General features: G+C 45.4%; 2 protein-coding genes across 4 annotated transcripts in view; one reads left to right on the forward strand and one right to left on the reverse strand.

Annotated features, from left to right (window-relative positions):
- The window catches only part of CCDC152 (coiled-coil domain containing 152), a 36,942-nt gene extending 24,403 nt beyond the window's left edge, over positions 1–12,539 (forward strand). For all 3 annotated transcript variants that reach the window (XM_038744262.1, XM_038744263.1, XM_038744264.1), the window contains exons 7-9: positions 1,465–1,592; positions 4,276–4,362; positions 11,780–12,539. In XM_038744262.1, coding sequence (XP_038600190.1) covers positions 1,465–1,592; positions 4,276–4,362; positions 11,780–11,902 — 338 coding nt within the window. In that variant the 3' untranslated portion in view covers positions 11,903–12,539. The remainder of the gene's footprint in view (positions 1–1,464; positions 1,593–4,275; positions 4,363–11,779) is intronic.
- Positions 11,981–20,229, reverse strand: LOC119925801 (selenoprotein P). The gene is made up of 4 exons (XM_038744261.1): positions 20,014–20,229; positions 17,714–17,926; positions 14,322–14,439; positions 11,981–13,577 (listed from the first exon to the last, which is right to left on the reverse strand). The coding sequence occupies exons 1-4, from the start codon at positions 20,214–20,216 to the stop codon at positions 13,293–13,295; spliced, it is 819 nt and encodes a 272-aa protein (XP_038600189.1). The 5' UTR covers positions 20,217–20,229; the 3' UTR covers positions 11,981–13,292.
- Between the last annotated feature and the right edge of the window lie 6,270 nt (positions 20,230–26,499).

Raw genomic sequence — 26,499 nt, forward strand, 5'->3', positions numbered from 1 at the left:
TTTCCTTTACCTGAGGTGCAGGGTGAGCAGACGAGTCCTAGCTCAGTCCTTTCCTGAATTAACTTCCAGATTCCCCACAGCCAGAGGAAGAGTGTTTACTGTGTACAGAACACTCTACCGAGTGCCTACTATGAGCAGAGTACTGTACTACTGGTACGTACTAGCATCTTGAATACCCTCCCTCCACACATCTGCCAAACTAGCTCTCTTCCTCCCTTCAAAGCCCTACTGAGAGCTCACCTCCTCCAAGAGGCCTTCCCAGACTGAGCCTCCTTTTTCCCCTCCTCCTCCCCATCACCCCCCCGCCCTACCGCCTTCCCTTCCCCACAGCACTTGTATATATTTGTACAGATTTATTACTCTATTTTACTTATGCATATTTACTATTCTATTTATTTTGTGAATGATGTGCATATAGCTACAATTCTGGTTATTCTGACGATTTTGACACCTGTCTTCATGTTTTGTTTCGTTGCCGTCCCCCTTCTAGACTGTGAGCCCGTTGTTGGGTAGGGACCGTCTCTATATGTTGCCGACTTGTACTTCCCAAGAGCTTAGTACAGTGCTCTGCACACAGTAAGCGCTCAATAAATACGATTGAATGAATCTACCATATGCAGAGCCCTGTACTCTAGGGAAGGAGTGTGACCTAGTAGAAAACACACAAGCGTGGGAGTTAGGGGACCTGAATTCAAATCCTGACTCTGTCATTTGCCTCCAGTGGGGCCTCAGGCAAGTCATTCAACTTCTTCATTTTACAGATGAGGATGAAATAACTGTTCTTCCTCCTGCTTAGACTGTGAGTCCCCCTGGGAACGGAGACTGAGACTGACTTGATTGTATTCAGCGCTTAGAACAGTGCTTGACACATAGTAAGTGCTTAACAAATATCATCTTTATTATTATTACCCCAGCACGTAGCATATAATAAGCTCTTAACAAATACCACAATTACTATCTTCCTCATTATTATTACCAGGCACTTGGGAGAGTACAATAAAAGTACAAGACACTCTTCTGCCCTCAAGATGCCACAGTCTGAATGGGGAAGATAGAAGTAAATTTGGGATACATGCCTATTTTGAATGGTTTTTATCCCATTAGTACTTAGAATAAAAGGACTACCCAGCATTACTATACTTTTTTAGGGTATTTGTTAAGCACTCACTACGTGCCACGCACTGTACTAAGTGCAGGGGTAGATAGAAGACAATCAGATTGGACACAGTCCGTGTCTCACATGGGGCTCACAGTCTTAATCCCCATTTTACAAATGAGGTAAAACCTGTACAGTTGACGAAAAACTTTACATGAGTTTTTCTTATCAATCTGATTCACTGAGTTTGGGTTTAGGTTTGGACTTCTTCTCCGTATCATTTTTATGTAAAGTATTTAGTGGGGGCTTGAAATTTGCCCCATTTTGAGAAGTGAATTTTCCAACTATTACTTTTATGTTTTCATCAGCTGAATTAAAAGAAGAAGAACATAGAGAGCTGATGGAAAAAAAGGATATGGAGGTTTTAGAATTAACCAAACAGCTGAAAAGCCTCGAGGAGGAGAAACAGAATGAAATCACCAAATTGCAGCTGGAGGTATGGCCAAGGAAAATCACGCTAAAGACCCTGGACAAGAAGACCAGGGAGTTGAATGAATACTATTCCACACACTCAGACCCTTTATTTATTTATTTATTTTACTTGTACATATCTATTCTATTTATTTTATTTTGTTAGTATGTTTGGTTTTGGTCTCTGTCTCCCCCTTTTAGGCTGTGAGCCCACTGTTGGGTAGGGACTGTCTCTACATGTTGCCATCTTGTACTTCCCAAGCGCTTAGTACAGTGCTCTGCACACAGTAAGTGCTCAATAAATACAATTGATTGATAGATTGATTGATCAATCAATCAGTCATTTATTGTGTGCTTACTGTGTGCAGAGCACTGTACTAAGCACTTGGATTAAGAGGACTTGGGCAAAACCTTTAAGAAATGGGCTTTCAGGAAGTGAGGCTTGTATTGGAAGACGCCCACAACTCCCAGTTCATTAGGTAATGTATCCTTTTCAAGCTGCTGAAGCTCACTGCCGACGAATGGATTCATTCATTCAATCGTATTTACTAAGCGTTTCCTATGTGCAAAGCACTGTTCTAAGCACTTAGGTGCTCTTTGAACCGTGCAAAGTGCGGGAGGAACTGGTAAAAGGGTTTTGGGTCCAGAAAGCTCAAGACAAGTCTAGAAATGGATGAGTTCCTCAGCGGAAAGGCTCTTCCTTTAGACAAGCTTTCTTTGAAACTCCAGATAGGACGAGGAAATTGGCTAAGATACTGCATCCGAGTTATCTTTGTGGTCCACTGTGTTCAGGATGAGCTGGGGAAATTGTTTACTGGGAGGCAGCGAGGCCTAGTAGAAGGAATTTGAGAAGCAATGTGGCCTAGTGGCACGGGCTTAGGAACCTAAAGGATGTGGGTTCTAATCCCGGCTCCACCACTTGTCTGCTACTTGTGACCTTAGGCAAGTCACTTCACTTCTCTCTGCTTCAGTTACCTCATCTGTAAAAGACTGTGAGCCCCATGTGGGACATGGACTGTGTCCAACCTTATTATTTTGTATCTACCCCAGCACTTAGTATAGTCCCCGGCATATAGTAAGCGCTTAACAAATACCATGAAAAAGGAACAGTATGGCCTAGTAGTTAGAGCACTAGTTTCTAGTCCTGTCTCAACCCCTTGTCTGCTGTGTGACCTTGGACAAGTCACTTGACTTTTATGGGTCTCAGTTCCTTCGTTGGTAAAATGTGGATTAAGGCTGTGAGCCCCATGGGGGACACAGACTGTATGCAACGTGATTAGCTTGTATCTACCCCAGTGCCTGGCACATAGTAAGCGCTTAATGTTGGTCAAGTGCTTTATCTGTGCCTCAGTTTCCTCAACTGTAAAATGGGGATTAAATCCTACTCCTACTTAGACTGTGAGCCCCATGCGGTACAGGGACCGCGCTTATTCCGATTAACTCGTATCTACCTCAGTGCTTAGAACAGTGCTTGACACATAGTAAGCACTTAACAAATGTAATAGTAATGATAAATACCTTTTTCTTTAAAAGAAAAAAGCACAGGCCTGGGAGTTAGGGGACGTGGGTTCTAATCTCAGCTCCACCACCTGCCTACTGTGTGACTTTAGATGAGTCATTTCAATTCTCAACACCTCAGTTTCGTCATTTGTAAAATGGGGATTCAGTGCCTGTTCTCCCTCCTATTTAGACTGTGAGCTCCATTTCGGACAAAGGACTGTGCCCAACCTGATTATCATGTACCTACCTCAACGCTTAGCACAGTACTTGTCTTGTAGTAAGCACTTTACACATACCACAGTGATTATTATTTTCATTATTATGATGTGAAAAATCTAGAGATAAATAATGTAAAGCAGTTGTTTTCATTATTTCCAATAGGAAAGTGTACCTGGAGGAAAGGTTTGCCCGGAGTGTGGGCTAGGAAGATAGAGTCTGCATTTTCACCCTATCTTTGGAAACTGTACTCTAACAGTACTCTAAAAGAAATGCACTAGCTATATAAAGCCTCATTTTTGAAAATGCAAAGACCTCACCAGTGCCATTTATTTTATTTTATTTTATTTTATTTTATTTATTATTTATTTATTTATTTATTTATTTTGTTTTGTTAGTATGTTTGGTTTTGTTCTCTGTCTCCCCCTTCTAGACTGTGAGCCCACTGTTGGGTAGGGACTGTCTCTATATGTTGCCACCTTGTACTTCCCAAGCGCTTAGTACAGTGCTCTGCACACAGTAAGCGCTCAATAAATACGATTGATTGATTGATTGATTGCCACTGCAGGTCTAGTTTTACAGTTAAAACTTTAGTTTAGCCCTGTTTGAAGAATCACAGTTCTACTTTAGGATTTTCACATAAGAAAAATCCATATCGCACCAGAGAGTAGTTTAACTGAAACGGAGTAGTTTAACTGAAACGTTCCACCCATCAGTGGTATTTATTAAGTGTTTTACTGTGTGCACAGCATCACCATCAGTGGTATCTATTAAGCACTAACTGTGTGCAGAGCACTGTACTAAGCGCTTGGAAGAGTACAGTACAGCAGAGTTGGTAGACACAGTCCCTGCGCACAATGAGCTTATAGTCTACAGGAGATTGCATCTGATTCACAAAGCCTACTGAGAATAATTATGAAAATAATTTCCTTTCTGTATTATTATATTATTACAACATTCTCCACTACATTATCTTGTTCTATTTGTTCCAGTTTAGTGCCAGACTAGCAAGAGCTCAGAATAAAACAACAAAATTGTTTCCTGATTTCAGTGTATTCCCTCAAAATATCTATAGACGGGTAAGTTGTGTTTTTTTCTTTCGGTTACTACTTCCTACAAATATATGTGTGCTATCTTAGTGGTTTATGATTTGCATATTTGATATTTATGAATTATCATCGTTATTATTGTATTTGTTAAGTGCTTATTATGCATCAAGAACTATTCTAAGCCCTGGGGTAGACACAAAAATGTCAGGTTGGACACAGCTCCTGTCTCACAGGAGGCTCACAGCCTAAGTGAATGATATTTTAAGAGGGCTTTCTTGAAAAACATCATTAGTATTTATTGAGTGCAGGGTCCTGTAATAGGCACCTACTATTTACAGAACACTGTACTAGCCATTTAGGAAAATACAACAGATAAAGATCTGATCCCTCTCCTAGAGGTACTTACAATCTAACGGGGTGAGGCGGGAAGATCAGGATAGTGTAAGTATAAAAAGACAGGACTGAAAGCAGTAGTGGTTATAGTATTAATAGAAGTAATAACATTTATTGAGCACCCATTGAGTGCAGTGCACTGTACAAAGTACTTGGGAAAGGACAACCAAAATACAAAGTACATTACCTCCCCCCAAGGAACTTCACTCTAACAGGAGGGACAGACAACAGAGTCAGAATAAGTAAATTGAATGTGTCTAACTAAATTCATTCATTCATTCATTCAATCGTATTTATTGAGCGCTGACTGTGTGCAGAGCACTGTACTAAGCTCTTGGGAAGTACAAATCGGCAACAGATAGACGGTCCCTACCCAACAATGGGCTCACAGTCTAGAAGAGGGAGACAGACAACAAAACAAAACAAGGAGACATGTGTCAATACCATCAGAATAAATAGAATTCCAGGTATATACACATCGTTAATAAAATAAATAGAGTAATAAATTTAGTAGTAACTAAAGGCACAAGTGCTGAGGTTATACACAAATATATGCCTAAGTGCTAGTTGTTAGGCTGATTTAGGAATTAAGTCAGTAGGAATTCATCAGGGTAGGCTTGTCAGAGGAAGTGGGATTTCAGTAGGACTTTGAAAACGGGGAGGGTTTCTACCTGGTGAGAAAGAGAGTTCCAGACCCAGGGAATAGCAAAACCAAGGGTCAAAGAGGCAGACGAGATGAAAGCAGTTAGGACATGGGCTTCAGAGGAGAGAAGGATGGGAGATTGGGAGCAGGTGTGACGAGCCAATGTGTAAACTAGACAGAGTTAGTAGAGACCCTGGAAGCTAGAGAGTTTTTGTTTAATGCAGAGATTCAAATGACCCAGGACAAAAGTGGGCCAAATATGAATAAATGTATAATATAACGATGAATAGATAAATCAATAAATCGTAGATGGCTGACGAGCCTTAGTCTGGCCCTGTAGAATTCAGGACAGTGAACCTGTTCGAAGGAAATGACGTCTTCCCTCTGGCCTGCATCTCCCTCCCCCAGCATATCCGACTAAACATCACTCTCCCTACCTTCAAAGCCCTATTAAAATCATATCTCCTTCAAAATACCTACCCTGAATAACCCTGTATTACACTAAGAGCGCCCTTCTGCATCACCTATGCACTTGGTTCTGTACCACTTAATCAATCAATCAATCGTACTTATTGAGTGCTTACTGTGTGCAGAGCACTGTACTAAGCACTTGGGAAGTACAAGATGGCAACATATAGAGACAGTCCCTACCCAACAATGGGCTCACAGTCTAAAAGGTGGAGACAGAGAACAAAACCAAACATACCAAACAAAATAAAATAAATAGAATAGATATGTACAAGTAAAATAAATAGAGTAATAAATATGTACAGACATATATACATATATACAGGTGCTGTGGGGAAGGGAAGGAGGTAAGATGGGGGGGATAGAGAGGGGGGCGAGGGGGAGAGGAAGGAAGGGGCTCAGTGTGGGAAGGCCTCCTGGAGGAGGTGAGCTCTCAGCAGGGCCTTGAAGGGAGGAAGAGAGCTAGCTTGGCGGAGGGGCAGAGGGAGGGAGAAGCAGCGTGGCTCAGTGGAAAGAACCCGGGCTTTGGAGTCAGAGGTCATGGGTTCGAATCCTGACTCCCCCAATTGGCAGCTGTGTGACTTTGGGCAAGTCACTTAACTTTCTCTATGCCTCAGTTCCCTCATCTGTAAAATGGGGGTGAAGACTGTGAGCCCCCCATGGGACAATCTGATCACCTGGTATCCTCCCCAGCGCTTAGAACAGTGCATTGCACATAGTAAGCGCTTACTAAATGCTATCATCATCATCATTCCAGGCCCGTGGGATGACGTGGGCCGGGGGTCGATGGCGGGACAGGTGAGAACGAGGCCCGGTGAGGAGATTAGCGGTGGCAGAGGAGCGGAGGGTGTGGGCTGGGCTGGAGAAGGAAAGAAGGGAGGTGAGGTAGGAGGGGGCCAGGGGATGGACAGCCTTGAAGCCCAGGGTGAGGAGTTTCTGCCTGATGCGCAGGTTGATTGGTAGCCACTGGAGATTTTTGAGGAGGGGAGTAACATGCCCAGAGCGTTTCTGGACAAAGACAATCCGGACAGCGGCATGAAGTATGGATTGAAGTGGGGAGAGACATGAGGATGGGAGATCAGAGAGAAGGCTGATACAGTAGTCCAGATGGGATAGGATGAGAGCTTGAACGAGCAGGGTAGTGGTTTGGATGGAGAGGAAAGGGCAGATCTTGGCAGTGTTGTGGAGCTGAGACTGGCAGGTTTTGGTGACAGCTTGGATGTGAGGGGTGAATGAGAGAGCGGAGTTGAGGATGACACCAAGGTTGCGGGCTTGTGAGACGGGAAGGATGGTAGTGCCGTCAACAGAGATGGGAAAGTCAGGGAGAGGGCAGGGTTTGGGAGGGAAGACAAGGAGTTCAGTCTTGGACATGTTGAGTTTTAGGTGGCGGGCAGACATCCAGATGGAGATGTCCTTAAACACTTAAACACTTTGATATTTACCTCTCCGTTTTTATTCATGGCTGTACTGAATTTCAGTGTCCATCTCCCCCTCTACTTTGCAAGCTGTTTGTGGGAAGAGAAGCAGCATGGCCTAGTGAAAAGAGCAGAGGCCTTGGGGAACTGGATTCTAATCCCACCTCCACCACCTGCCTGCTCTGTAACCTTGGGCAGGCCCCTTAACTTTTCTGGGCCTCAGTTTCCTCCTCTTTAAAATGGGCATTCAATACAGGTTCTCCCTCCTACTTAGACTGAGAGCCCCATGTGGGACAGGGACTGTGGCCGACATGATTATCATATATTTACCCCTCTGCTCAGAACAGTGCTGGATACTCAGTAAGCACTTAACAAATACCATAGTTGTTGTTATTAGATCAAGCCTATGTACTTTATTGTATTGTCCTCTCCCAAAAGGTTAGTACAGTTGGAGAAGCAGCGTGGCTCAGTGGAAAGAGCACGGGCTTTGGAGTCAGAGGTCATGGTTTCGACTCTCGGCTCTGCCAGTTGTCAGCTGTGTGACTTTGAGCAAGTCACTTAACTTCTCTGTGCCTCAGTTACCTCATTTGTAAAATGGGGATTAAAACTGTGAGCCCCCCGTGGGACAACCTGATCACCTTGTAACCTCCCTAGTGCTTAGAACAGTGCTATGCACATAGTAAGCACTTAATAAATGCCATTATTATTATTATAGTGCACAGCACACACTGTGTTCAATAAATAACCATTGATTAATTAATTGACAGTGGTTTGACCAGAGCCACAGACAGACACTCAGTCATCTCTGCCAGTCATTTTCCTGCTGAGAGAGTAGATACGACAGCAAATAGGTGGGCAGGGAAGCGGTACATTGCAAAATGCACACAAAATACACATACCGAGTAATAATAATGGTGGTATTTTTGAAGCACTTACGGTGTGTTTAACACTGTAGTAAATACAAGATCATCAGGTTGGACAGGTTGGTCCCTGTCCACATGGGCTCACGGTCTAAGTAGGAGGGATTAGGAGTTAATTCTCATTTTACAGCTGAGGTAACTGAGGCACAAAGAAGTAAAGTGATTTGCCCAAGGTCACACAGGAGACATGTAGCAGAGTTGGGGTTAGAACCCAGGTCCTCCGACTCCCACGCCCATGCTCTTTCCATGAGGCCAAGCTGCTTCTCAAGGTACGTTGAGCCCTAAGAGTGGCTGATGGGATGAGGTAACCTGCGAGAGAGGGATTAATCCGGCAAACCTCTTGGAGAAAATGGTTTTTCAGGAGGGTTTGGAAGGTGAGGGACAAGGGTTGTTTTGTTTTTGTTTTTTATATTTGTTAAGTGCCCACTTTGTGTCAAACACTGTTGTAAGTGCTGGGGTAAATGCCTGTCCTACATTAGGCTTACAGTCTAAATAAGAGGGAGAACAGGGATGCAATCCCCATTTTAAAGTTGAGGAAACTGAGGCACAGATAAATTAAGGAACTTGTTAAGGTCACGAAGCAGACAAGAGGCGAAACTGGCATTAGAGCCAAAGTCCTCTGATTCCCAGGCCCCTGCTCTTTCCGTTAGGGCAAGTTGCTTCCCAGGCAAAAGACTCAAATCTGCTGGTTTGGCAAATTTGAGTTGGGAGGGAGTTCCAACCAGGGAGAAGTCATGACCCACGGGTGGGTCGAGAATCAGATAGCATTGGAAATCAATCAATCAATCAATCGTATTTATTGAGCGCTTACTGTGTGCAGAGCACTGTACTAAGCACTTGGGAAGTACAAGTTGGCAACATAAGTTGGAAAGAGGGAAGTGTGCGAACTGGGGAGTAAAAGGAATAAGAGAAGAAAAAGTAGTTTCTGTTTCCTGAAGAAAGTATTGGGTAGTTTTGGAGGAATCAATCAGTGGTATTTATTGAGCACTTACTGTGTGCAGAGGAAGAGAGGGATGTATTCTTCCTGACATTCTAGAAAGATAATCTAGACAGCAGAATGTAGGATGGAATGAAGAGGGTAGAAACTGGAAGCAAGGAGACCAATTGCAGTAATCCCAAGGGGGAAAAAGAAAGATCTATTTCACATATAACTACCTTGTTTTCCACCTATTCCAGATTTCACGAATTCTACTAAGGCAGATTGTAATGATAATAATAATAATGGCATTTATTAAGCGCTTACTGTGTGCAAAGCACTGTTCTAAGCGCTGGGGAGGTTACAAGGTGATTAGGTTTTCCCATGGGGGGCTCACAGTCTTAATCCCCATTTTACAGATGAGGGAACTGAGGCCCAGAGAAGTGAAGTGACTTGCCCAAAGTCACACAGCTGACAAGTGGCGGATCTGGGACTTGAACGTATGACCTCTGACTCCAAAGCCCGTGCTCTTTCCACTGAGCCACGCTGCTTCTCTAGGGCAGGAATCTTGTCTATCAACTCAACCAAAGAGAACTTTCCAAAGTGCTTAAAACAGTTCTGTGCACACAGTAAGAACTCAATAAATACCATCAATAATATGGATTTATCTCACTATTGACAATCTCTCTTAGTCCCAGTAGCCTTCTTTGGTATGTTTTACATAAAACATGTTTCCTTGTAAACATTTACAAGGAAAGGGGGAGATTTCCCACTTTCTTTTTGACCCTTACACCAGATTCCCCTAAATTTCTTCCTGCCGCTGCTTTCTCCAAATTCCCAAATCTACCAGTTGTCGTCTCGGGTCTCCATGGGCCTTGGAGGGCGTTTTTCTATTCAGTGGCTGGAATCCTATCTTGTCCTGACTAGACAAAAAGAGCCTGAATCTATGATTTTACCCTGAAACCTGGAGGCTCAAAGGGCTGCATTGCTAAAGGAAAATAGATTTGATTTACTTAGACTGTGAGCTCCAAGTGGGATAGGGACTGTGTCCAACCTTATTAACTTGTATCAACTCCAGCGCTTAGAACAGTGCTCGATACATTGCGAGTGCTTAACGAATACCATAAGAATGGTAATATTTTTATTCGCAACTTCCTGCCATTCTCCAGGAAGGTGACTTCTGCAGATATTGAGGGAAAACTGTGTTGATTGATGTACTGCATGGAAAGTCAGCATTGCATTATGCTGCCGTCCACTGAATAAGATCACTCTTCTTTGGACAACCTCACACTACCGACCAGACTCACACACAAGAAGAGTCACCTTCAAAATTTAAGGGACCATCACGTTTTTGTAATTTCGTCATTTTTCTACGTCTCGGTAATGGGGCAGGCTGCTGTGGGGTCCAGACTGAAGACAAGGCTGTGGAAAAATTAACTCATGGGTTCCTACATTCTGTCTTTCAGTTCTCGTAACTTGCTTTCTCATTGTCCCTTCAAACAGCCTGGGATGCCCCAATCCCCATCGCAGCACTCCACAAAGTCAGTCATTCCTTACCTTGTATAAAATCCCCATGGCAACTGCCATTTTGAGCATCTTCACTCAACTTTCTGTCTCTCATTTGGGACATAAGTGGCCGGGGTGGGTGGAGAGGAGGCCCCGGGCAGAGGGGAGCCGGTCTATATCCACCCATCAGTCAATCGTATTTATTGAGCGCTTACTCTGTGTGCAGCGCTGTGCTAAGCACTTGGGAGAGTCCAATAGAACAGGCGTGTTTGTGTGTGTGTGTGTGTGTGTGTCCATCCTCTAAACTGCAGATTGCCTGTGAGCAGGGAACGGGATTACCAGCTCTGCTGTATTGTCCTCTCCCAAGTGCTTAGTACAGTTCTCTGCACAGAAAGCACTCAAATACCACTTATTGATTAACTGATTATAGGATCCCCACTGTCCTTCCTGTTTGAAAATGATGTTACTGGGGGGTGAGCCTTACTTGTATATGTGAATGTGATTGAATAGACCAGTGGGGACTGACACTCTTTCCCCTCACCCCCCACTTTGTGAGTACATAAGGAGATACAGCACAGACGGATTTGCCTCAAGTCCATTCTCTGTTTCTAATCCCGCCTCTTGCTAACTCACCTATGAGAGAGGCTAGAAAACCAAGACTGGCCTTCATCAATCAATCAGTCAGTGTTTTTTTATTGCCTGCTTACTGGGTGCCGAGCATTGTACTAAGCACTCAAGAGAGTCCACTATAATAGACTTGGTAGACCGATCCCTGCCTTAGAGGAGTTTACAATCTAGTAGGAGCTTACTTGGGACAAATCTGTTGGTGTAGCACAGGCAACCAGATCCAAGGCAGCTACTGTCAGTTGTGTGTGTGAGGAGTCAGACCAAAGGCCCGAGAACGACTGCACAAACCCAATCCGACTTTTCCCGTTCCTTTCCTGCCAACTGGTAAGAACAGCTCCCGCTCCCCAAACCGCCTTTCCCAAAACCAGCACCTTTAAAAAACAAGCAGGACTCCGTCAACGTCCCTCCCGCTTAGTTCAACCTGACGGCGACTCCCCCTAAGTCATGAATGTGAGCCGTGGCTGCAGTTCTCTAAGACAGCAGTGCGCTTCGTTTCTCAAACCCACAAGATCTTTGAAATCTAAGCACTTTTTACAAAACGTTTCTGTGTTTCATGTAGAAGCTTCAACACCTGCAGGAAGAAAAGAACAAGGAAATCGAAATTCTCAATAACACCGTCCGAGAGCTGGAGCAGCGTCTCAAGGTTTACCAGGAGCCCCGGCACAAGTTCAGACGATTGTGAATATAATCGTAAACACGTATTTCTGTCCAAAGTGTCTAATGTGCTTTGAACTCTCCCGTTCTGCAAAGATATGACAACTTTAGATTCATTTTTTTATTGAGTTCATCTAAAATTCCAAATGTGCCCCATCTATTGTATATCTCTGCTCACCTCCGGGGCTTATTAGCATTAACCATAAAAAAGAGCTCAGGTTCACAGGAGTGGATTTCCCTACTGAACCGTCATTAACTATGGCAAATACTTTCTAAGCCATTCGCAAATATACAGCGCAAATTCCTCTCCCCTCAACACATTTTCAAATAGACAATCTCAAATGCTTTTCTTGAAAATAAAACTAAGTAAAACTGGTCAAACGTTTCGTTAGTGTGAAATATTCTAAAATTAACGTAGGAATCTGAAACTATAAAAACGTCCAAGTACAGAAAAACTATTAATTTTAAAGCAATACAGATGATGTCTTCAGGATGGCGCGTTCTCCTGGGGCAAAAGCCTCAGTCAGTTCCCTGTCTCTGCATCTCACGCTACGACGAGGTGTAGCCGTTCTCCGTGATTTTTGGATCAGTTTAAGAAAAGAAACGATTTAAAAAACTACCAGCTAGCTTCCTCAGAGGAGATAAGTAATAATAAAAAAAAAAAGAAGGCAAACCTGTCTTTTTCGATTGTCTTCCATTCTTGATTGCTAACTATCCAACAGAAACCCCTAGGTTTATAGTTTACGTTTCTGTTGTCACAAATGCAAGCAGAACGGCGGAAGACAAGCAAGAAAGACAGATTTCCCAGACACGCTATTGCCCTCCACCGGGCTCTGAAGTGATCAAATACGGCTCCGTTCAAAACTCCAGGGTAGGAGATTCCCATTTTACAGGCCAAATTGGTAAGTCATTTTCTCGCCGAATACCTTTGGTCAAATTCATCTGGCCCCTCCGGTAGTCTGGATTAATTAAGGGCCTTTGTATTTGGTTTAAAAAATAAATCTCAGGTCCCTCTCAGCACCGGGCTGGACCCTAGTGCAGAGGAGCCTAGTGGGGTGGTTTACTCGGTTTAAAGATGCTTAGTTTGTGGGTCACTTTCACACTCCGGCCGTATTTTCTCACTTTCAGGCTGCGTTGGGGTCTGCGGGCGAGGGCTCGGGCGAGGGCTGGGCAGCCGGCTGTCAGGCCGGCAGAGGGGAACGTCATTGACAGGATTCAATGATGTCTTCCCCAGACTGCCGGCCCTGTCAGCTGCACAGAGCCGGGAGGGTGTCTTTGCATCGTCAGAAGGCCGCGGCCGCCGCCTTGCTCCCGAAGAGCAAGTGGCGGCAGTGTCAGCATCAGCTACTCGGAGCAAGCCCGGAGCGCTTGGGCCAGTCTCAGAGTAACTGATTCTGACAGCTCGCGTTGCCCTTCCGTCAGGCCTTCCTCCTCGGGAGCTCTCGTCCCTCCGACGCTTCCCGGCTCCCGCCCTGACCCTGCCCGGGCTGGCCCGCGAGTCTCGGCCGCTTGTGGAGGCCTTCGGGGGCGGGAGCTCTCAGGGGGCCGTCGGGACCCGCCGGAGCCTGGTCCGTCCGCGAAGGGTGAGGCCCGTGCCCGTGGTGATGGTGATGATGGTGATCGTGGCGGGGCAGCGGCGCCTCCGTCGCTTTCTCTTTGGCAGCCGACGAGGCGTTGGTACAGAACTCTTCAGCCTCGGGCATCTGAAACACAGTCACCGTGGTTCGTTTCCCGACTGGGCCTTACTCTCCGTTAACTTAGCCAGAACGAGTTTATACATATTTATTTTACTTGTATTTATTTTATTAGTATGTTTGGTTTTGTCTCCCCCTTTTAGACTGCGAGCCCACCGTTGGGTAGGGACTGTCTCTATATGTTGCCAATTTGTACTTCCCAAGCGTTTAGTACAGTGCTCTGCACACGGTAAGCGCTCAATAAATATGATTGATGATGATGATGAGTTAGCCAGCGTCACGCGGGAAGCAGTCGGCCAAGCGGAATTAGAACACGGGTCTTCTGACTCCCAGCCCCAGGCTCTTTCCACTACCCGAATTCATTTATAAATAAAAACAGTGCTGTTTATTTAGAGCTGCGGGGCGTCGCGGCTAGAGCATGGGCCTGGGAATCAGGAGGTCATGGGTTCTAATCCCAGCTCTGCCATTTGTCTGAGCGGTAGGACCTTGGGCAAGTCAGTTAACTTCTCTGTGCCTCAGTTACCTCGTCTGTAAAATGGGGATGGAAACCGTGAGCCCCCATGTGGGACAGGGATTGTATCCAACCCGATTAGCTTGTATCCGTCCGAGTACTTAGTACAGTGCCTGGCACACAGTAAGCGCTTAACAAATCCCATAGCCATTATTATTACCATTATTATTAGCCAAGATTCAGGGCTTCTCTAGATTCCTATCCTTTTTCTACTAGCCAAAATAATTAAATAAGGAAAATACCGTGTACGAGCAGTTTCCACAGTTCTGTTCACAGTAGGTTGTCTTGATAGAGTCTTCAACGTAGGAAAAACTTAGGAAAGTGTAAGGCAAGCTGAGGTGATACACAAGACGGCCGCATCTAAAGGTGGAAGAATCACAATCGGACATCATTTTGCCGAACTGCGAAAGTATTCATTAAAAGTAGCCTGAAAAACACATCAGTGAGAGGCTATTCCAACCTTAATTGGATCAGAGTATTTCAGAAACTAGCTAAACCAGGTAAAGTTCTTTAATGCGGAGGCAGCTTCTGACAGAGGATGAACTTCCTTCAGGGTTGTGAGAGAGTCAAAGGAATGTGTCTGTTTATTGTTATATTGTACTCTCCCAAGGCCTTTGCACACAGTAAGCGCTCAATACGATTGAAGAAATGAATGAATAATAATAATGGTTTTTGTTAAGCGCTTACTATGTGCAAAGCACTGTTCTAAGTGCTGGGGGGATACAAGATGATCATATTGTCCCATGTGGGGCTCACAGTTTTAATCCCCATTTTGCAGATGAATTTGGCCCTCTAATAATAATGTTATTTGTTAAGCGCTTACTATGTGCAAAGCACTGTTCTAAGTGCTGGGGGGATACAAAGTGATCATATTGTCCCACGTGGGGCTCACAGTTTTAATCCCCATTTTGCAGACGAATTTGGCCCTCTAATAATAATAATAATAATGTTATTTGTTAAGCGCTTACTATGTGCCAAGCACTGTTCTAAGCACTAGGGTAGATACAAGGTATCAGGTTGTCCCACGTGGTACTCACAATCTACATCCCCATTTTATAGATGAGGCAACTGAGGCCCAGAGAAGCAGCGTGGCTCAGTGGAAAGAGCACGGGCTTTGGAGTCAGAGGTCATGGGTTCCAATTCCAGCTCTGCCAATTGTCAGCTGTGTGACTTTGAGCAAGTCACTTCACTTCTCTGGGCCTCAGTTCCCTCATCTGTAGAATGGGGATTAAGACTGTGAGCCCCATGTGGGACAACCTGATCACCTTGTATCCCCCCAGCACTTAGAGAACAGTGCTTTTGCACATAGTAAGCACTTAACAAATACCATCATCATTATTATTAAGTGACTTGCACAAGGTCCCACAACTGACAAGTGGCGGAGCCGGGATTAGAACCCACAACTTCCGACTCCCAAGCCCGGGCTCTTGTCACTAAGCCACGCTGCTTCTCTAGAGTGCTACTTGCCAGCATCACCTCCATCCTTATCTATTAAGCACCTATTCACCTATTGTGCAGAGCACTCCATTGGGTACTTGAGAAAGCATAAAAAATGAAATATATTCCCCCCACCCCCACAGGGGAGACAGAAATAAAAGCAGCAGCCTAGTGGACCTGGGAATCAGAAGGACCTGGATTCGAATTCCAGCTCCGCCACTTGTCTGCTGTGTGACCTAGAGCAAGTCACTTCACTCCTCTGGGCCTCAGTTCCCTCATCTGTAAAATGGGGGATTAAGACTGCGAGCCCCATGTAAGACATAGACTATGTCCTACTTGAATAGCTTGGATCTGCCCCAGCGCTTAATACAGAACCTGGCACAAAGTAAGCACTTAAGTACCCTAAAAAAAAGTATATCTCTCAGTTTGAGGAGCAGTGAAAGTATGGCTATAATTGGTAATAGCAAGAGTAAGGAAAAACTCATAAATGGAGGAGGTAAATATGAACAGGAGTGTTAGGAATGGCTGTTGGAATGGCATGACCAGGAATGGGGGTGGAGGGAGAAGGGGAATTGGGGGATATCTCCAACACTTAGAACAGTGCTCTGCACATAGTAAGCGCTTAACAAATGCCATCATTATTATTATTATTATTATTATTATTATTATTATTATTATTATTATTATTCTGGAGGAGGTGGGATTTCAGGAGATGTCGAAGATAGGGATTGCCCCCTCCTTCCTCTCCCCATCTCCATCCCCTCCGCCTTACCTCCTTCCCTTTCCCACAGCACCTGTATATACGTATATATTTTTGTACATATTTATTACTCTATTTATTTTACTTGTACATATCTATTCTATTTATTTTATTTTGTTAATATGTTTGGTTTTGTTCTCTGTCTCCCCCTTCTAGACTGTGAGCCCACTGTTGGGTAGGGACCGTCTCTATATAATAATGATGGCATTTATTAAGCGCTTACTATGTCCAAAGCACTGTTTTAAGCACTGGGGAGGTTACAAGGTGATCAGGGTGTCCCCTGGGGGGCTCACAGTCTTAATCCCCATTTTACAGATGAGGTAACTGAGGCACACAGAGAAGTTAAGTGACTTGCCCAGAGTCACACAGCTGACAGTTGGCAGAGCCGGCCTTTGAACCCATGATCTCTGACTCCAAAGCCCGTGCTCTTTCCACTGAGCCACGCTGCTGGTTGCCAACTTGTACTTCCAAGCGCTTAGTACAGTGCTCTGCACACAGTAAGTGCTCAATAAATACGATTATTGATTGATTGATAGGGAGAGACTAGGCTTGATGGATTTGAAGAAGGGGGGAAGGGAGTTCTACTTAGAGGTGGAGCACAGGAGCACTGGGTCAGAGTCGAGGGAACAAGACAGAGAGGCAAAAAGGAGGTAACTTACTTTGGGAGGAAGAAAGAACCTGAGCTGGGTGTAATCAATCAATGGTATTTATTAAGCGCTTACTGTGTGCAGAGCCCTGTACTGAGCACTTGGGAGAGTACAATAAGGTTGGTAGGTTGGTTCCCTGTCCACAAGGAGCTTCCAGTTAAGAGGAGAAGAGTGTGGAAAGGTCAGAAGGATTTTCTCCCACAGACAACAATGGGCAGTCCAACCTGCCCCTTCTGGGAAGAAATCGAGCTCATCATTTTGAATCCTTCCCAGGTAACCCTCTCTTTTCGTTTAAGATGGATCTTTTCATTGGCTAATTAAGAGAGGCAGTCATTAAAGTTTGCTTCCCAGACTCTTATTGTAAATTAAATCTGGTGCTAACTTGCCCCCATAATTAAAACTCACCTTAAACCGCCGGGGGCCAAAGCAGGCTCCAGTTCCAGTCTCAGCATTATAAATGACTTTGGCTGTGCCTCCAGGGTACAAGCGGTCAGACATCACACACTCCCCCAGGAATGTACCACAAAAAAAGTCTACTGTTTTATGACCTAATTAATAGGACAAAATTTTCCCACTAGAAAGGTGAAACTCTTTGATCTGATTAAATGTTTTAGTTTCTCGAAAGCCACTTACACCAGCATTTCAAAACTCAGCTCTAAGGAACCGTGTGGTAAATAGCATCTTGTAATTAAAGAATTCCAAATTTCTTAGGGATTACAAAATGCAGTGTGGTTGCCAAATAACACCGTGAAACTTAGTTCCTGCCCCATTATTAAATACATGCACAGACCTGTCGTATATCAGAAAATCATCCTTGTTTCCCTTTAAGGTAGACCAGACATCAGTTTGCTTTTCATCCTGCTGATAAACAGGAATATGCTCAGAGACTTTCTCTTTCAGAGTTTTGTGGTTTAGCTGGGATGGCATTCCTTGATGGTTGACAATAATGTAAGAGATGTTCCAATAGCCTTCATTCTCCAATTTCACTCGCAGATCTTCCAATCTAAAAGATTTAAGGTGGAAAAAAAATGCATATATTGTTCACATAAACATCTTTTACATTTTTAAGGTCACCGAAAGAACATTTCCCAGTTAATAATTCTTGATTCATTCTTTGCAGAAGTTCTTGAATAGCAAATGTTTCGCAGAAAGACTGCATTTTGGGGTGCTACTCTTTATCATTGCACATAGCTGTATTTATTGAACTCTCACAAGTAAGAAGCAGTGCGGTCTAGGGGATAGAGCATGAGCCTGGGAATCAGAAGGACCTGGGTTCTAATCCCAGCTCCACCACTTTCATTCATTCGATCGTATTTATTGAGCGCTTACTGTGTGCAGAGCACTGTACCAAGCGCTTGGGAAGTACAAATCGGCAACATATAGAGACGGTCCTTACCCAATAATGGGCTCACAGTCTAGAGCTTGTCTGCTGTGTCTCCTTGAACAAGTCACTTCACTTCTCTGTGCCTCAGTTCCCTCATCAGTAAAATGGGGATTAAGACAGCGAACCCCATGTGGGACATGGACTGACTGTGTCCAACCTGATTAGCTTGTATCTTCACCAGCACTTAATACAGTGCCTAGTGCATAGAAAGCACTTAACAAATACCATTTCTAAAAAAGGAAAAATCACACCCACATTGTGAAATAATTTTAATGGCACTGAATAGTCCGCTTGTGTTCCAGAGCACTCAGCCCCGAGATCCATCTGTCATTTCTAATGGGAGGCTCCACCTGCTCTATACAGGTACCTGGGAGCTTACAAGAAAATATAACTTTTTCTTGTACAGAGTGGGTGGAACCTCCCATCAGAAATGATGTCCAGAAGGATCTCGGACCTGAGCCCTTCAGACCTAAAGCCAGTGCAGAGTTATTGATTCTATTGTTAGTGGTCTGTGCAGTATCTCTCCCACTTTCTTGACCCCCCTCCTCCACCCCGGCTCCCCTTCCGGGGAATAAAGTACAAGAAGGCGGTACGGTGATTGCCAAGTGTGTGTTGACATCTTTTTCATGGAATTTGTTAAGCACTTACACTTAGGCTTGCAGTCTAACGAGCACCTAGTGAGTAGTCCACGGGCCTGGGCGTCAGAAGGATCTGAATCCCAATCCCCGCTCTGCCAGTTGCCTGTTTTGTGAACTTGGGCAAGCCACTTAACTTCTCAGTGTCTCAGCTTCCTCATCCGTAAAATGGAGATTCAACGCCTGTTGCCCCATTCCTCCAGACTGTGAGTCTCATGTGGGACGGGGACTATATCCAACCCCTCCTACCTTCCCTCCCTTCTCTCCTTCTCCAGCCCAGCCCGCACCCTCCACTCCTCCAATTTTGACATCTGCCTACATGTTTTGTTTTTGTTGTCTGTCTCCCCCTTCTAGACCGTGAGCCCGTTGTTGGGTAGGGACCATCTCTATATGTTGCCGACTTGTACTTCCCAAGCGCTTAGTCCAGTGCTCTGCATACAGTAAGCGCTCAATAAATACGATTGAATGAATGAATAAATTGTACCTTCCCCAGTGTCTAGTACAGGGCTTGGCACATAGTAAGGGCTTAGCAAGTAGCATAATTATGAATTCTGATTATGATTAGAACCCAGAGAAGTGTTCTACCCACTGGACTAGCAGCAGGGCTATCTGAACATAAACACTTAGTACAGTGCTCTGCACACAGTAAACACTCAATAAATACGATTGAATGAATGAACACAGTATGAGTCTGATAAGCACTAGTGATTTATTCCTCCCAGGGAATGATTAAGGGCAGGAGGTGTCCATAAATGCCATCAGGCTCACACGCGTGCACGCGCACACACACGCTATCTTGACTATAGTTAGGCATCTGTTTTCAAAACAAGAACCATGGTGACAATGCTTGCACTAAATGCTTTTTCTCTAGTACTGTGCGCATCACTCTTCCAAAACCTAATCGTTTTATCCATTAGCAGTGAGCTCCAGTGGCTAAAATAGCCTCACCGAAAACTGTGGTTTTTGAATGGCCCCAAGAAAAAGGAGCCCATATTCACCAGACTCACTGTTCACCCAAGGAGAGCTCCCCTCCTGAGGCCCGACTTCCACTTGGAGAGGGGCCCAGCTTACCTGGAAGCCTGCAGGATGCACAGGTATCAGCTGGCTTGGAGGAGGGCCACGACGGTCACCGTTCCCAGAGAGTTCAGCATGGGGTCCTCATCCTTGATTTGCCACTTTGGGGCTTCCTTGCAATGGGAACTTGCACCCTGGCTCTCTGCCCCACCACCTGGGAGGAGGCAGAGAGCCAGGGCAAGCCCCAGGCCTCGCCACATGGCTGGGTCTTTCCTGGCAAAAGAGACAAATTCATTAATACATTTATTCCTTCATATTTGTTGAGTGCTTATTGGGTACAGAGTACTGTACTAAGCACCTGGGAGAGAACAGTAGAACAATAAACAGACACATTCCCTGCCCACCATGAGCTTACGGTCTAGACGGGGAGACGGACGTTAGCAGAAATAAATGAAATGCTGTGGGGCTGGGAGGGGGGGAGGAATAAAGGGAGCAAGTCAGGGTGATGCGGAAGGGAGTGGGAGAAGAGGAAAGGAGGGCTTAGGGAAGGCCTAAGCGGAGATAATAATAATAATAATGGCATTTATTAAGCGCTTACTATGTGCAAAGCACTGCTCTAAGCGCTGGGGAGGTTGCAAGGTGATCAGGTTGTCCCACATGGGGCTCACAGTCTTAATCCCCATTTTACAGATGAGGTAATGAGGCCCAGAGAAGTGAAGCGACTCGCACAAAGTCACCCAGCTGACAGTTGGCGGAGCCGGGATTTGAACCCATGGCCTCTGGCTCCAAAGCCCGGGCTCTGAAGGTGGGGAGAGTCACTGTCCGTCGGATTTGAGGAGGGAGGGGGTTCCAGGCCAGAGGGAGGGCGTGGGTGAGGGGTCGGTGGTGAGACAGATAATATATATAATAGCTATAATAATGATAATAAATATGGTATTTGTTAAGTACTTATTATGTACCAAGCACTGTTCTAAGCATTGGGATGGATACGAATTCAGAGGGGAATAGTATTGGACATCCAGGGATGGCTGTACAAAGGGCTGCACACAACAAGCGTTCAATAGATTTCATTGCTGACAATGACAGTGATGATGATGATGATGATGTCTGGGTGTGCCCTCTCCTGCTGGAGGCACAGAGAAGTGATTTACCCAAAGTCCCACAGCTGACAAGTGGCAGAGCCGGGATTAGAACCCATTCAATCATATTTATTGAGCTTACTATGTGCAGAGCACTATCTATCAATCATATTTATTGAGCGCTTACTGTGTGCAGAGCACTGTACTAAGCGCTTGGGAAGTACAAGTTGGCAACATCTAGAGACGGTCCCTACCCAACAGCGGGCTCACAGTCTAGAAGGGGGAGACAGACATCAAAACATATTAACAAAATAAAATAAATAGAATAAATATGTACAAATAAAATAGAGTAATAAATACATACAAACATATATACATATACACAGGTGCTGTGGGGTGGGGGAGGAGAGGGAGAGGAAGGAGGGGGCTCAGTCTGGGAAGGCCATGACCTCTGACTCCCAAGATAGATCATGGGATAGAAGATGTCGTCTAGACTGTGAGCCCACTGTTGGGTAGGGACCGTCTCTATATGTTACCAACTTGTACTTCCCAAGCGCTTAGTACAGTGCTCTGCACACAGTAAGTGCTCAATAAATACAATTGAATTGAATGAATGGATACAAGGTAATCAGGTTGTCCCACGTGGGGCTCACAGTCTCAATCCCCATTTTGCTGATGAGGGAACTGAGGCACAGAGAAGCGAAGTGACTTGCCCAAGGTCACACAGCAGACAAAGGGCAGGGCTGGGATTAGAACCCAGGTCCTTCTGTCTCCCAGGCCCGTGCTCTTACGTGACAGCAGACACCAATTAGCCCAGGCACAGCTTTACCCTGAGTCATTGCCATAAGCAAAGTCCAGAGAGCCAAGGCCCACCTGAAGAGGGGCCGGGGGAGGACAGCCTGTCTGTCTTCCCCTCCATGGGCATGGAATACATCTACCAACTACGTTCTGTCGGATTCTCCCAAGCGCTCAGTACAGCGCTCTGCACTGAGTTAGCGCTCAGTAAATACCATTGAGTGACGGATGATGAAAGGGAAGAAGCACGACAGAAAGAAGAATTGTGAGGGCTGCCAACCCCTAAGTGCGGGTCTCCAGATGGGGACTGGTACCTTGTCAGGATATTAAGGAGTCCAGCAAAGGAAAGAAGGTGGGATAGAGACGCAGCATGGCTCAGTGGAAAGGGCATGGGCTTTGGAGTCAGAGGTGGGTTCAAATTAAGTCACTTCACTTCTCTGGGCCTCAGTTACCTCATCTGTAAAATGGGGATTAAGACTGGGAGCCCCACGAGGGACAACCTGATCACCTTGTAACCTCCCCAGCGCTTAGAACAGTGCTTTGCACATAGTAAGCACTTAATAAATGTCATTATTATGATTATTATTATGCCGATGAAGTGACAGCAATGGGCCCCTAGTCCGGGGACTTGGGAGGAATCCAGCAAAGGAAAGAAGGTGGGATAGAGAAGCAGCGTGGCTCAGTGGAAAGAGCCCGGGCTTTGGAGTCAGAGTTCATGGGTTCAAATCCCGGTTCTGCCAATTGTCAGCTGTGTGACTTTGGGCAAGTCACTTCACTTCTCCGTGCCTCAGTTACCTCATCTGTAAAGTGGGGATTAAGACTGTGAGCCCTCCCGTGGGACAACCTGATCATCTTGTAACCTCCCCAGTGCTTAGAACAGTGCACATAGTAAGTGCTTAATAAATGCCATTATTATTATTATTATTGTTGTCAAGATGCCGATTAAGTGACAGCAATGGGCACCTAGTCCCGGGACTTGGGAGGAGTCCAGCAAAGGAAAGAAGGTGGGATAGAGAAGCAGCATGGCTCAGTGGAAAGAGCATGGGCTTTGGAGTCAGAGGTCATGGGTTCAAATCCCAGCTCTGCCACTTGTCAGCTGTGTGACTTTGGGCAAGTCACTTCACTTCTCTGTGCCTCAGTTACCTCATCTGGAAAATGGGGATTAAGATTGTGAGCCCCACATGGGACAACCTGATCGCCTTGTATCCTCCCAGCGCTTAGAACAGTGCTTTGCACATAGTAAGCAATTAACAAACACCATCATTATTATTATCAGGTAGTCGGAGGTGAGGGGAAGCTTCGGATTCCCCTGTGCACCTGGTTTCTCATCCAGAAATAGTCCCACACGGTTAACGGGGGCAGATTTGATTAGGAGAGGTAGAAGTGGTGGCTACTGGCGACTTGGGCTAAAAGAGCCAGAAGAGTGGAGCTTTTTTATGACATTTTTTAAGCCCTTACTTTGTGCCAGACACTGTATTAAGCGCTGGAATAGATATAAAACAATCAGGTCGGACACCATCCATGTCCTACATGGGGCTCACAGTCTCAATCCCCACTTTGCCGAGGAAGTAACTGAGGCACAGAGAAGTGAAGTGACTTGCCCGAAGTCACAGAGCAGATAAAAGTGGAGTAGCTGAGAGCCTGAAGCAGGGCGAAGGAGGGGTCAGAGTTGAGACCCCACTGGGAATGCCGGCTCTTTCCTGGAGTTCCTTCCCAGGCTTTCTGGCACTGGATGCTGTTAGCCGAATCCAGCATCCTCCTTGCACTTCTTCAGTTCATCAGGAGGCCCAGCAACTTTGCAAACAGCCCCTCTAATCAATCAATCAATCGTACTTATTGAGCGCTTACTGTGTGCAGAGCCCTGTACTAAGCGCTTGGGAAGTACAAGTTGGCAACATATAGAGACAGTCCCTACCCAACAGTGGGCTCACAGTCTAAAATCTAATCTATGCACACAGTAGGAGAAGCAGCGTGGCTCAGTGGAAAGAGCCCGGGTTTGGGAGTCAGAGGTCATGGGTTCTAATCCCCGCTCCGCCACTAGTCAGCTGTGTGACTTTGGGCAAGTCACTTCACTTCTCTGGGCCTCGGTTACCTCATCTGTAAAATGGGGATTAAGACTGTGAGCCCCCCGTGGGACAACCCGATTACCAGCACTTAGAACAGTGCTCTGCACACAATAAGCGCTCAATCATCAATCGTATTTATTGAGCGCTTACTGTGTGCAGAGCACTGTACTAAGCGCTTGGGAAGTATAAATTGGCAACATATAGAGACAGTCCCTACCCAACAGTGGGCTCAAATATGAATGAATAGTGCTCAGCACATAGTAAGTGCTTAGCAATTACCATCATTATTTTTATTAAATATGATTGACTGCAAACCAACTGTGTGAACAGCCCAAAATATCATTTTTTTAATTTTATGATTTTTTTAAAGTGCTTAATATGTATCAGGAACTGTACTAAGTGCTGGGGTAGATACCATTTAATTGGGTTAGTCAAAAGCAGCCCCAAAACAAAGACAAACTGACCCACTCCTTAAAGCCCTGCCGACTCTTCATTCCTAGAATCAATCAGTTGTTATTTACTGAGAGCTTACAAGTGCTTAGTACAGTGCTCTGCACACAGTAAGCACTCAATAAATATGACTGACTGAATGAATGTGCTCCGCACACCATGTAATAAATGGTTGGGAGGGTGCACAATAACAGAGCTTGGTAATACAGATAGATAGTCCCCCGCCTGGCTGCTCTCCAAGGCAGAGTTGACTATGAGAACATAAGGCACTATTGATCGGCAAACTCCCCCAAACAATGCTCTTTTGTGACCTCACTGTTTCTTGGAATCCATAAAAAACACAAAAAGTCCCATCTCACAGAATTGTGTATCATCCCCAAGAGTTCCAGAAACGTCGAGCCGTCCTATTTTAGACGAAAACACCTAAAGTTCTTCCGCACTAAGCACAGTGTGCTCTGCACACAGTCGGAACTCAATGAATATCATTGATTGCTACAAAAGTGATTTTAGTAGTGATTTAGTGATTTTTGCCTGTCTACTTGCTTTGTTTTGTTGTCTGTCTCCCCCTTCTAGACTGTGAGCCCGATGTTGGGTAGGGATTGTCTCTGTTGCTGAACTGTACTTTCCAAGAGCTTAGTACAGTGCTCTGCACACAGTAAGCACTCAAATATGATTGAATGAATGAATTTTAGTACCTTCATTGTGAATTCTGATCATACCGACTTGCTCCCTTCATTCATCCCCCCGACCAGCCCTACAGCAATGATGTACATATCCATAATTTAATTACTTATATTAATGTCTATATCCCCCTCTAGACTGTAAGCTCACTCTGGCCAGGGAATGTGCCTGTTTATTGTTATATTGCACTCTCCCAAACGCTTACTGGGCACAGTGAGTGCTCAATAAATATGATTGATCGATTGATTGATTCCTCTAGTCTGTAAGCTCCTTTTGTGCAGGGAATGTCTACCAACTCGACTGTATTGTTCTCTCCCAAGCATTTTGTACAGCGCTCAGCACGCAGTAAGTGCTCAAAAAATACCATTGGTGATGATACCGCTGTGTACCCTGAAAGGGGCACAGAAACCGTTAAATTCCTTCTAGGGGTATGACATTGAGAACACTGCAAAGTTGTTTATGGTTCTCATGTTTCAAGGGAGCGTATCTCATGTTTCTAGGGGCCCTGTGGAGAGAGAAATGCAATGTTTGGGCAGGCCTGGAGTCTTTGCCCCAGTAACGGAAAAGCACATTCTTCCCTTCTGCGGCCTCTCACTCCCAATCCCATTGTCCAGACTCTGCACTGACTGGGCTAGAAACCTCAGGATAAAAGCAATGGAAATGACAGCTTCCCCTCTCCTAACTTTGCCCTCTCAACTGTCCCATCTCCTGCCCCAAAATGCTAGTCTTCTCCCACCTCCTCCTCCCCCTCTTTTTCCTCTCCTCCTCCTCCTCTTTCCCCTTCTCCTCCTCTCTCTTCCTCCTCTCCCCCTCCTCCTCCCCTCCTTCTCTTCCTCTTCCCCCTTCTCCTCCTCCCCTCCTTCTCTTCCTCTTCTCCTCCTTTTTCTCTTCCTCCTCTCCCCCTCCTTCTTTCTTTTTCTCCTCTTCCCCTCCTTCTCCTCCCCTTCCCCTCTTCCTTCTCCTCCTCCTCCCATCCCCATCGTCCTCCTCCTTCGCTTCCTTTTCCCCTTCCCCTCCTCCTCCTCCATTTTCCAATCAATCAATCAATCAGATTTACTGAGCGCATGGTGTGTGCAGGACACTGTACTAAGCCATTAAGCGAGTACAATATAACAGACCCATTCCCTGCCCACAACGAGTTTACAAGTATTAGAGGGGGGGAAAGAGAGACATTAATATAATAATACATACATTAATTAATCCACTAATGGGGGTGGGGGGGCCTCTTTTCCTACCCCTCCAGCCCCCCACATCCACTCACAGACACTCTCCCTCCAACTTGGGGCCTGCCACCTGGCCAATGACCTCTTTCCCCACCTCGGGGGCTGGCGGGGGGGGGGCCATGTCCCATCCCCTGCTGGATCCCCCTGGCTATTTTCCCCGAGAGATGGAGGACCCTAAAATCAGTTTGGACAAATTATCATTCATTCCCAACCTCATCCTGGACCTGCATTCCCAAACCACTACATTCC

This window comes from Tachyglossus aculeatus, chromosome 3 (assembly GCF_015852505.1).
Source record: "Tachyglossus aculeatus isolate mTacAcu1 chromosome 3, mTacAcu1.pri, whole genome shotgun sequence".
Taxonomy (NCBI): Eukaryota; Metazoa; Chordata; class Mammalia; order Monotremata; family Tachyglossidae; genus Tachyglossus; species Tachyglossus aculeatus.